This window comes from Acinonyx jubatus, chromosome B4 (genome assembly GCF_027475565.1).
Source record: "Acinonyx jubatus isolate Ajub_Pintada_27869175 chromosome B4, VMU_Ajub_asm_v1.0, whole genome shotgun sequence".
Taxonomy (NCBI): Eukaryota; Metazoa; Chordata; class Mammalia; order Carnivora; family Felidae; genus Acinonyx; species Acinonyx jubatus.
This window is the reverse complement of record NC_069387.1, coordinates 78060924-78073173: the sequence shown is the minus strand read 5'-3', so window position 1 is coordinate 78073173 and position 12250 is coordinate 78060924. Positions and strand designations below refer to the sequence as shown.

The 12250-nt window shown below is 46.9% G+C and overlaps 1 protein-coding gene across 1 annotated transcript in view; it reads right to left on the bottom strand.

Moving 5' to 3' along the window:
• The window catches only part of SP1 (Sp1 transcription factor), a 35699-nt gene extending 30359 nt beyond the window's left edge, over window positions 1-5340 (bottom strand). Inside the window, exons 1-3 of the mRNA XM_027036279.2 lie at window positions 5220-5340; window positions 4024-4178; window positions 2195-3710 (exon numbers count right to left, since the gene is read on the bottom strand). Coding sequence (XP_026892080.1) covers window positions 2195-3710; window positions 4024-4178; window positions 5220-5226 — 1678 coding nt within the window. The 5' untranslated portion in view covers window positions 5227-5340. The remainder of the gene's footprint in view (window positions 1-2194; window positions 3711-4023; window positions 4179-5219) is intronic.
• Window positions 5341-12250: the final 6910 nt, after the last annotated feature.

The following is a 12250-nucleotide window of genomic DNA, read 5'->3' as shown; positions in this document are numbered from 1 at the left end:
CTTTCATTAGTGAATGTCAAGCTGCTGCTACTTTACAGAAAGGCATGCATTTTCTTGAGCTCAGAGACCATCAATAATAGCTAGGTAGCCCTATCCTATGACATATTAAATGGCAGGCTTCCCCAGAGCATGATTTAGCAATGAGAGTACCTCATAACTGTTCTCCAGAGCCTAAGTTATAAACCTTTTAAAAATTGCAAGGATCCAAATTATTACTAACTGGAACAATCTCGCAGTTTTGCCTTCCTTTGACAAAGAGCAAAACTGCTGGATACAACAACCTAAGAGCAAAGAGAAAACAAACATGCTAGTAAAGGTTATCCAGCAAAGTGTCTAATTTTCCAGGCTGCTGAATTTCGTTTTCATTAACTTTTTCCCATTTCTACTATCATAATTTTTAGCCTATAAAACACTTGGCCAACTCTAGAACATTAAATTTCAAAGAAGCAAAGACAGCTTTTCTAAAACATTTTTAACGATCTAAAGATTTCTCATGTCCTAAGTTAAAACTAACAGGGAATGCCTTAGACTAGAACTAACCACAAGCCCTAGCTCTGGCTGTAGTCTGGCCACTTAACTGCTTCTTCATACCTCAATATCCTCTTCTAGAAAATAAGGCAGTTGTACTAGATGATTTCTTAGGCCCCTTCCAGCTCTAACTTTCTATTCCAAGATCTCCAATTTATTAAGAAAATTGTTATCTTAAGGCTCAAAATGTCATCATTCTAAACATGACCTCAAGAATGTAAAAAAGTTAGGGAACTTGAACAGATCCCCCCCCCCCCCCATCACCATTTTCCAAAATTGCAGGAGACAGGAAATATGGTTGTCTACTTATTATCCTCTTTAATGTAAAAACCAGTATAAATGAAATGAGAACTTGGGGCACCTGCCTGATCAGTCAGAAAAGCATTGAACTCTTGGTCTCAGAGTCACGAGTTCAAGCCCCACGTGGGGTGTAGAGATTACTTAAAACTTTTTTAAAAAATGAACTGAGAACTCTAAACAATTCATAAACCCACATGTATTCCAACAGAACTAGAAGTTTGGTGACATTAAACTACTTCCCATCATAATTTTTATATATCATGGCAGAATATAAAAATCTATAGAATCATCTTCTTGTACTTTATTAAAGATTAGCTCTATTGCCACAGAATTTAAAATGACAAAATTCTAAACAGACTTTCACTTTTTTAAATGGACACGTTTCAAATTTCAAATTAACCAACAGTGAAACACTGTTCAAAATGAATAATTGAATATTGTGGTCAACTGATTCAACATACATTCCAATACATACCTCTTCCCGAAGGACTCTTTTTCCCTTCAATGCTCTCCTTATTCCTAACTCCTCTCAACTCCACCTCCCCACTCCATTCCAGGCCATGCTCCCTTTCTCTACCCTCCCTTCTCAACCATACATTACTTTCAAAGCAGTCTAGGAAGTGGTTTTCTCATCTAGGAAGTACCAGAACCACCCAGCAAGCTTACTGAAAATATACATTAGTGTAAGGGGAGGCAGACGGATTCCACTTTTAAGGTAACCAGAAGTTTAAAAAATTAAACTTTAATTAACCGGCTTGCTCAGAAAATTAGGATACTCTAGCTAACTAAAAATTAACCATGAAATTTATTTCATTAAAAATTCTTCCGGAATCCACTACGTCACTTTTCCCTCACTTAAGACTTACAGCTCATAAGAAATATCTGATTATTTAGTAACTGTCATACAAAGAGGTCAAGTTTATAATCAATTCTTATCTTACAAAGGGGTGGGCTTATACGCCAAATAAAGCCCTTGAGGTAAGAATGGTTTTACGTTTTTAAAAAGTTGCAAAAAACGAAACAAAACAAAAAGAATACTACATGTCTCACAAGCCCTAAAATATTTACTATCTGGCCCTTTACATAAAAAGTTGCCGACCCTTGTTCTGTAGCACCAAAGGCACTGGAAGTACAGTGACCCCAGGGACGCTGCCCAGAAGTGCTCCTTTCTCGTGAGATTAACTGAAAAAAAGTTTCCGTTAAGTCAGTTCCAAATGACTTAAAGAGAATCATTGCCATTTCTCTAATCAACTTGCCCTCAAGAAACTGTTACCCACGAAAGTGTCTATTTCCTTCCTTAGACCCAACGGTTGCAGTTAAGATGCTATTTAGCTCTGGAAATTAATATAAAAGATTGGAGGCTTACCTGGGGCATTTGCTATAGCCAAGGGCAGGCTTGGAAGCTGGTGCACCTGGATTCCTGAAGCACCCAATGCACTGAGGTTAATGGTCTGGAGGCCAGGCATGGAGGAGAGCTGAGCAGCATTCACAGTGACTGTGCCGGTAGGGATGGAGGCAGCTGAGGCAATGGGTGTAAGGGTGGTATTGCTGCTGCTGGTCTGCCCCAAGGAAACGCCCTGCATTGGGGCCAAGGTGATTGTCTGGGCCTGTGGGTTCTGAACTTGGAGATTCTGCAGCTGAAGAGTCTGCCAACTGACCTGTCCATTGGGCCCCACTGTTGGTGTCCGGATGATGATGGGGCCAGAGTTTGGAACAGCCTGAAGCTGGAGATTCTGGAGGGTTTCCTGGGAGATAGCTTGAGTTGTAAAGGTCTGCCCTGACAATGGTGCTGCTTGGAGGGCCTGGAGAGCCTGTCCCCCTTGAACAAGCTGAGGCTGGATAAGAATTTGCTGCTGTTGCTGTGTCTGCTGGTTCTGCTCTCCCTCTTTTTGTTGACTTGCTTGCAGAGAGCCTCCAGATGTCTGGTTCTGTTGGATGTTTAGAGCATCAGACCCCTGTAGCCCACTGACCCTCTGGGGTGTCTGCCCTTGAGAGTTGGTCCCTGCTGATCCGCTGGTGGTAAAGTTCATAATTCCCATGTTGCTGGTGGTAGTAGTTGTTGAGTAGCTATTGGCATTGGTGAAAAAGGAGCTGGAACTGGCTTGTGATGATACCAAACTGGCAGAACTGATGGCAGTCCCTGAGGTGGCAGGCTGTGAACCACTCTCTTGGGACCCAGAGCTGCTGATAGTGACTGCCTGAGAGCTAGGAGTCAAGGTAGCTGCAGAAACGCTGTTGACAGGTAGCAAGGTGATATTCCCATTTAGGGCCACTGGTACATTGGTCACATACTGAGTCTGTCCTGAGAGTACATTATTAGCCAGGCCTTGAAGGGGGACAGCCTGCTGGAGTAGATTTGGCATAGCAGCAATGATGTTGCCTCCACTTCCTCGATTTGTGATGATCTGTTGGTTTGCACCTGGTATGATCTGTATTTGACCAGAACCATCCTGCTGCACTTGGGCCCCAGTGGCAGCGAATTGCAGCTGTTGCCCATCAACGGTCTGGAACTGTGGGATTACTTGATACTGAATATTAGGCATCACTCCAGGTAATCCTGTCAGGACTTGCTGGTTCTGTAAGTTGGACGTGGCAGCCACAACATACTGCCCACCAGAGACTGTGCGATTCTTGGAAGACTCACTGCCATTGCTGCCATTGGTACTGCTGCCACTCTGTTCCTTTGAGGTAGGGGTAGCCCCAGAGGAGGAAGAGATGATCTGCCAGCCATTGGCACCCTGTGAGAGTTGTGTGGCTGTGAGGTCAAGCTCACCTGTGCCCCCTGACTGGCTTGGGCCCTGGGAGTTGTTGCTGTTTTCATTGGGTGACTCAATTCTGCTGCAAGTTGCTGCCAGCAGAGCCAAAGGGGATGGCTGGGATTCCTGGCCAGAAAAGAAAGGAAAGGATAGGAAAGGAAAGGAGTTAGTTCACTGACACCCAGCTGCCAGCCCAGGGGGCAGTATAAAACAAATAAACAGCCAAAAGGTGCAAAGAATGGGGAAAAATAACAGAAACAAAAAGTTGCCCCATCTACACTGTTGAAATTCTCATCTGAGGGGATCTCCCAATCATCTGTGTCCCTAGCTACAAAATGGTTCAGCCCCTTCCTAAAAATGTTTCTGTGAAACAGTAATCATCCAGGAAAACTTACATTCTCTTAACATGTCCCCCCAGTCTGTCCTGATTATCACTTACCTGCCCTCCTCCTCCTCCACTGCTGTTACTGCCTGTGCTGCTGCTTCGAGCCTGAGAAAAGGCACCACCACCATTACCATTGCCCCCATTATTTCCACCAACTCCTTTTTCAATCTTCACCACAGCTGTCATTTCATCCATGGAGTGATCTTGGTCTAAAAATTAGAGACAAACAACTTAAAGTTGGAGAAAGAAAAAAGGTAAAATGATATGATAAAACAGAAACATCAGTACGGTTTAAAGCACTAACGTAAAAAACAAAAAAAAAGTGGCTTGGAAAAGGGACAGCTGTAGGACATACAGAACATAAACTAGGCTGGGTAATGCTAAAACTGGGCCTCAATTCCCCCTTGCACAAAATTAAACTCCTAAAACATTGAAAATGTGCTTTGGGTATAGGAAATATGAGGAGCAGTGGACATGCTCAAAGAGTTTCAAAATATAAAAAAGTATCCCGGAGGGAAAAAAAGGAGAAGGATAGATAGGTAAGGCAAAAAACAACATGTGGGTGGATGGAAATCTTGCTAAAATTAGGGTCAAAAGATATGGAGAAAGAAAATTCAAATGTAAAAAGCAACAATAGAAGAGGAGCAAGGTAAAAAGAACAAAAAGTGTGACTGAGGAAACATTTGTGAATACTGCTAAAGGGGCTAAAGGGGTCCAGGGGTTAAGAATCTGGAGCTTTCGGGGAAGACAGAGGGCGGGCCCTAGAGGGAAAGGGCGGTTTCGGGGTGAGGGGCGTGGAAAGGGCGGGACGGTGGGGGGGGAGGGGAAATCTACGGGGGGAGGGGAGGGCCTTGGGGCAGGCGGCGACCAGAGGGCGGACCAGGGAGGCGGTTGGCCCGGGCGGGGCCTGCACTGTTCGGGCCGCCCCCGCGGCTCCAGCCCCCGGCGGGAGGAGCCTCAGGCGGGCCGCCGAATAGTGGGGGGTAAGGCCCGTCCCCCGTGGCCGGGGCGGGCAGGGGGCGGGCGAGGCCACGCTGCCCCCTCCCCCGGGGCGGGCGGCCCATCCCCCTCTTTCTCGCAGGCCCCGCCACTGCCCCTTCTCCCTCCCTTCCCTCCGCCCCGGGCGGGACCAAGGCCGCCGCCGCCGCCTCCCGCCCGCCCCCCCTCACGGCGGGGACCGCCCGGTCGGCCCTCGCGCGCGCCCCCTCACTCCCCTCCCACCCCTAAGCGTGGAGTGGACTCATCCTTACCGCTCATGGTGGCAGCTGAGGGACGAGCTCAAGGGGGTCCTGTCCGGGGGGGTTGGGGGGGGCCAGGAAAAACGCGGACGCTGACGAGGCAAGCGAACCCGGACCGGACAGGGAGGGGGGGGGGGTAAGGAGGAGGGAGCAGCGCGCCACAAGCCCGGCCTCGGCCCCGCCCCTTCACTGCTGCCCCGCCCAATGAGGGAGGGAGAAAGGAGGGACATGAAGAAGAAGGACGGGCAGGCTGTCCAATGGCAAGATTCGCTTGCTCTCTGAGGCGTGTAAGACAAAGTTGCGTGCCGGGTGTCCGCCCAAGGAGGCCGCCCTCTCAGTTTTAAAAGCCAATGAAAGACGCAGGAAGTGAGGGTGGGCGGGAGCTGGTGATGATAGGCTTGGAAAGAAACCAGTCAGCCGCCAGGCGGGCTCTCTGAGCGGTAGGGATAGGAAGAGCTTTGATTGGAATGACAGAATAACGGCCAACCAGAACTCTGGACATGCCTGGGCAAAGTCCCTGGTGGGAGGTGGTAAGAAGTAGGCAGAAATGGGATAGGATGAAGCTGATCAAAACCAATCAGAAATCAGGCGGGCAGCCAGGAAAGTTCTGATTGGATTAACACTGAAAAAAAGACAAGATAGGACTCAAATTGACGCGAACGGAAAGCCAATTAAACGCCGAATGAACTCTGAGGGCGGGATTCTGGAGTGGGCAGAGAAGCGTTAGCGTCTCCCTCAGTCACTCAGTCCAATGAGGCGGCGAAGGAAACCAGGCACCGCCTCCAACTTGGCCAATGGGCGGTACGGGAACCTCCCGACGTGGGGGAGGGAGCAGGGCTGTGCCAAGAGGAGTCCGTCGCCATTTTGGCCCTCCTCGGGGGACTTCTTCGCAGTGATTAGGTGGCACGCTTCAGTGGAGCCCTTCTGCTCCACAAGTGTCAGGGCCACGACATTCGGTGCTCGGTTTTGCCTGGCCACCAGGGCTCGTTTGAGTCTTCGCTTAACCGCTCTTAAAAGTGCCTCTCAAGTCTACTCCTTCCCGGGGTGGGCGGATGCTTCTGAATGTGGGTGTAAGCCCTGTGGGCGCGACGAAATCTGGCGACGCGCTTCCAGTTAATACTGAACTGACCATTCGCGAGGGCTTTGAGACTCCCAACTAACGCCATTTTATTAAGTTCTCCCAGCCAAAGTTGCTAACTGCTTGATTGCTGTGGGGTTAACCTTCCAAGAGCTGGTCTGAGGCGAAGCGCATTGGAGAACCACCTAGAGCGAATGCCCTGCAAACCACTTCCTTTTTCTCCCCTTCATTGCAAAGACCATCCAAGCATAAAGAGCTCCTGCTTTCGCAACCACAAAGTTAAAGGAGATTTTTTCCCGAGGCACCTGAGTTTCTGGCCTTCCATCCCACCCCTCCTTTTTCCTGGTTTCGGTGGAGGCGGCCTGGGTGATTTGTCATTGCCACGAGGTCATTCTCTGTAGCACTTACGTGTTGTCACTTCGTTATCTACAATCCAGCGCTTCGCGATACGTTGTCATGTTTTAAGGTCTGGATCTCCCTAAAACAGGCCTCTGCTGCTTTGGATAGGGCCTGAATAAGGTGAAGCGGTTGTTGGGGCGTGTTAGGGGCCTAAGGTCAGTTAGGCTTTCCCATTCCTCCTGTCCTTCTCACAAGGAAGATGATAGTAGTAGGATGTTACGTATTTTATAAGAAAGTTGGGCTGGGAAATAACTGGCCCAAGGTCACGAAGCTAGTAAGTTGTAGCGCCAGGTTCCAACCCGGAACAATCCCACAAAGACTTTTTTTTAATTTTTTTTGTTTTAATGTTTGTTATTTGAGAAAGAGACAGGGAGCAAGCAGGGGAGGAGCAGAGAGAGAGGGAGACACAGAATCTGAAGCAGGCTCCAGGTTCTGAGCTGCCAGCACACAGCCCGACGCGGGGCTCGAACCCACAGATGGCAAGATCATGACCTGAACCGAAGTTGGATGCTTAACCCACTGAGCCACCCAGGCGCCCCACCCCCCAAAGTCTCTGTAGATTTTAAAACAAATAAAGCATGCCTGCTCTAACCACTTACATATGTATATGAGTATATACACAGTTTTTCAAAAACACTTTTGTATTCTCCTTTAGCTCCTGAAAAAAATTCCTGCCCTAATTTCCATGACAGCTCAGATGGCATTATCCTCTTGCATACCTTTATATAAAACATCACATTACATTACAATTAATAGCATACCTCTAGATCAAAATTCTCAAAATATAATATCAGACAGACTCTATCCAAATCCTTTGGGCTGCTTTGTTTAAAAAGGTGGATTTGGGGATGCCTGGGTGGCTCAGTCGGGGGTCGGGGGAACATGGGACTCTTGATTTTGGCTCAAGTCACGGTCTCCGTGTCAGGCTCCTCGCTGAGCATGAAGCCTACTTGGGATTTTCTCTCTCCCTCTCTCTCTCTCTCTCCTTCTCTTTCTCTGTGCCCTTCCCTTGCACACACAGTCATGCGCGAGCTCTCTTTTGTTCTCTCAAACTTTTTTTTTTTTAAATATTAAGAGATTCCTAGTCTCCATCTCAGACTGATCAAATCAGATTCTTTGGAATGGGCTTGAGAATATGTATTTTTAAGGTTCTTTAAAAATGATTCTTTTAAACTAAAAACTAGTTCTTTCAAGTGATTAGTCCCTAAGCCAGAGTTTAAGAAACACTAAGGGATAAAACTGGAAGAGAAGAAACTTCCAGAAGGGAAGAAACTTCCTGGAGGTTAGAAACTGCATTAGTCATCTTTGTAAACCAAGCTCTGGAGATTCTAACAGCTGTTTAGTGTATTCATCGAAAGACCACACCTAAACTTGCTGAAGGGGTGGGGGGAGGAACTAACATTAGAGAGCAGTCTTCAGAACATTTCATGTATATACTGTATGTATTCTCTGACTTAATCCTTTCAATTAATTTAAATTGCCATCCCCTTTTGCAAATGAGAAAACTGAGGCTCCAGTACTTAAGTTAAATTATGATGGTTATTTAGTTCCAAAGATTGTGTTTTTTCCCCATGATTCAAATCTGGTCTATGCCTGAAATGGGAACTAGAGTTTGATTCTGAGGTACTGAGAGAAAGGTCTAGATTTAGACTCAGACATTCAAGGGCCTTCATCCTTTTCACTCTTTTTGCTTCTTCAGGACCAGACAGAATTCCCAATCTGGCTAGTGAGAGATGTCTTACACATATGCTCGTTTACTGATGAGAGAAAAAATGGGGGGCACCTGGGTGGCTCAGTCAGTTGCACATAGGACTTTTGGTTTCAGCTCAGGTCATGATCGCAGGGTCCTGGGACTGAGCCCCATGTTGGGCTCTGCACTGAGCATGGAGCCTGCTTAAGATTCTCTCTCTCCCCCTCTGTCCCTCTCCCCTGCTTGGTCTCTAAAATTAAAAATTTTTAAAAAGAGAACAAAGGGGTATGATCCATCTCCAATTCATCTCTGAAAACCTGAACAAAATTTATTTAAACAGAACTAAAATAATTTCTATTTTTTCCAAAACTAAAATACATTTTTTCAAATGAATAACTTATTTCAAGGTTTCTCAAATCCCATGCATGCCAATGTCAGTCTACATAACCATTTGTGAAATCATTCCAATAACTCCTAATGACTGTGTTTGAAAAGCAACACGGATGGGTCATTTGAGAGATGCTTTACTTCAAAATCAATCACAATAGTACATGTACTAAGTGGTAACACTCCAGGGTGGCAGTCAAGACTCTTAGTGGTCTGCCTGCCCTTATTCAGGCTCATCCTCCATTACTGTCCACTGCAGTCTTACCTTTCATTTTGTTCTTTGTTGCACTCTTCCCACAAAGCATTCTTTCTTGGGTTTTCAATGTCCAGAAACACAATTTACTCAGCTTGCCCTCCTGGGCTACCAAACTTTTTCTCTTCTCTTCAATAAGAACGACTTCTATGAAGTCTTTCCTACTTCCCCCAGGTATTGCATACTCTGTCCACTATGCTCTTTTTACATACCTCCATTAGAGGTATCTAAATATCCAATCTCTTCCAACTAGATATCTATCCAACTAGATAAAGCATCCTGACTGAGGGCCTGGATGATGCCTTTTCACTTTGTTTTGTCTGTTTTTCTGTTTTGTTTTAAATGTTTATTTATTTTGGGAGAGCATGTGTGCGTGCGTGCAAGCACAAGAACGGGGAGGGGCAAAGAGAGAGAGAGAGAGAGAAAGAAAACACCAAGCAAGCTCCACGCTGTCAGAGCAGAGCCTGATGCAGGGCTCGATCTCACCAACCTGAGCCAAAATTAAGAGTCTGGATGCTTAACTGACTGAGCCACCCAGGCACCCGTTTTGTTTGTTTTACTATTGAATTTTTTTCCTCTAGGTTTGCTTTTATTTAATTGATTTGTTTGTTTTTAAATTAACTTATTTGGGGGGGGAGAGAGGCAAAGGGAGAGGGAGCCATTCTTAAGCAGGCTCCACCCCAACATGGAGGCCATATACCTTTTCACTTTGTATCCTCAGGGCCTAGCATAGAATTGATACCCAGGAAAAAAACACTTAAGTGAAAGAAGCCTAGTCCCCAAAATCCTGAATAGGTCTCCAGATAATACAATACCAAGGACTGACCTTCCACATTTAGTTGTTTGCCTTTTACAAACTAAATCATTCTTCCTGATTTTGAAGTCACTCTAGTTTTCATCAATTTCCCATTCCAAGTGCCTGGCTGGCTCAGTCAGTGGAGTGTAGGACTCTCAATCTCCAGGTCATGAGTTCGAGTCCCACGTTGGGTGTAGAGATTACTAAAAAAACTAAACAAATTTAAAAAAGAATTCCTACTTAGCAAAACTGGGAACATTTTACAAATTAAAATACGCAGATATTTCAAAACCTTCCTTTTACACCATCATTGCAAGCTTCCCTCTCAAGTTGTAAGTCAGCTTACGACTACAGCTATTAAGTACAAAACAGACTCAATTTTTTTTTTTTTTTACCTGTTGTGCCTACTCTAGGATAAAGGAGCTTAGGAAAGAAAAAGAGAGAGTCCCTGATAAGATAATAAAGTATCAACAGTCTTCTGAGCAAGAAAGCTTCTCTCTGAGCAAGAAAACAAGCCTAGAGTTTTCGCATCATGCTATCTAAGGTCATCTGAAGTGCAATGGTGACTAGAGAAGCTTGGTGGATCATTACACACATCCCTCAGTCTTTTCAAGGCCCTGGAAAGGCAAAAAACAAAAACAAAAACAAACAAACAAACAACACCTAAGAAAAGAACTATAACAAGTGTGATTTCTTTGGGATGCCCAGAACCTGTTGATAAGAAATCCATAAATTTATTATTATCATTATTTAAAAGGATTCATTCTGTGCCTTTGCTATGTCTATTTCCTTGTCTGAGAAGCATTGTGGTTCATCCCTGCCTAGTCTGTAGCTTGTACTAGGAAGGCGTCCGTTCAGTCTGGCAACCTGTCAGTGGCTCTGGTGGTCTTGAAAGCCCTAGAGGAGGAAGAAAGGCTTGGAGGGAATGAGAGTTGGGAGGCATGGTCAAGAAAAGAATTTAGTTCTTGTTGGAGCTAAGCTCTGGCCCAAACTTCTTGAGTATTCTCTTTTCTGAAGAGGGCTGCAAGATGACAGGCCTGACTTTAAACCCAGATGATGGTCACTGGAGCTTGAAGACAGTTTGGCAAATAAAAGCAGAGGTGGTTTGAGGTGGTGGGGAAGAGGAGGAGGAATGGCTGAGACTAAATTCTACAATCCATCTGCATTCTAGAAAGCTAGAGAAGGCAGGCTCAGGTACCAGGAAGGCTCAGAGAGGAGCTTAAACCCCAAATTGAGCAAACAGAGAGCTTTTCTGAATATATAAATCTGACCCCTACGGACTCCTTGGACTTAAAACAAACACATAATCAAAACACTTCCCTCTCCTAAAATGTCCAAACCCTTCAAGCTCCTCAGGGATCCTCAGCTCACCAGACCTGGAAGGGTGCCAGTGCTTAATGCCAATTCATCCACCAGTCACCCCCACCCCCACCCAGACCTCTGCACCCCAAGGGTAGCTGGGGTCCTGCCTGGCAGTTAGTTCAGCACGAAAAGAGAATTAAAGGAAAAAGTACTCTTTCAGCAAAAATGAAGCAGTTTCCTCTCCTGGGACAAATCGTCCTGAGTCCCCTCCAGAGTCCAGATTCGAAAGTCACACCACCCCCGGCTTTCCATTCCCAGAAAGGAAAATGGCCCCGACAGGCGCAAGAGGACTGGAAAAAAAGGCCTGCCCTACCCGGGCACCCAGGACAGAAGCTGGAGGAAGGAAGAGGAGGAGAAGGCAGGGGGGCTGGCCCGGTTTCCCCCTCCCACAGAACTGGGGCCACCCTGAGGGCGGGCGGAGGGCCGGGCTGGGGGAGGAGGGAGGCGGACTCATAAACAAACTCGCCTAGGCCACGAGGTGCCCAGAGGAATGGGGTGGGGTTTGCCGGCCTCCCGGGCCCAGCCTGGAGCTGGATGTCTGGTGTGGGCCGGGCTGGGCCTCTCCACCCCCAGTTTCCGGAGAGGGGTGGACCCTCTGGCTCTCCCCAACCGCAAACCCCTCCTTCCTGCTTTGCCCTCCCTCCCTTGGGCCCAGAAGCCAGCTGAAGTTCGCAGAGGCCTGACACCTCACTTCTCTCTTCTTCCGGAAGTTTGCACTGTCCCCAGGGCGAGTGGGTGGCTCCTGGAGGGGGGGGTGAGAGGAAGGCCCTAGAACACCCTGTTCATTCCTTCCTGAGGTGGCTGGAGGATGGTGGAGAGGGAAAGGTGGGAGAGGGCAGGAGCTTCACAGACTTTTGCCTCTAAGAGGGGTTTTCCCACCACTGTCCTGATGCTGATGCCCAGCTTAGAGGTAACCTTTACCAACGCCTGCCTTCTTTCTGCTCTCCCCTCCCCCACCACTGCAGGTGCTCAGACTTGCCCGGACAAAGGTCCCTGGGAGTCTCTCAGGAAGAACTTACTCAGTCACTCACAAGACTAGTGACTAACACCTATAGATAGTATTATCTCCTTCTTAATG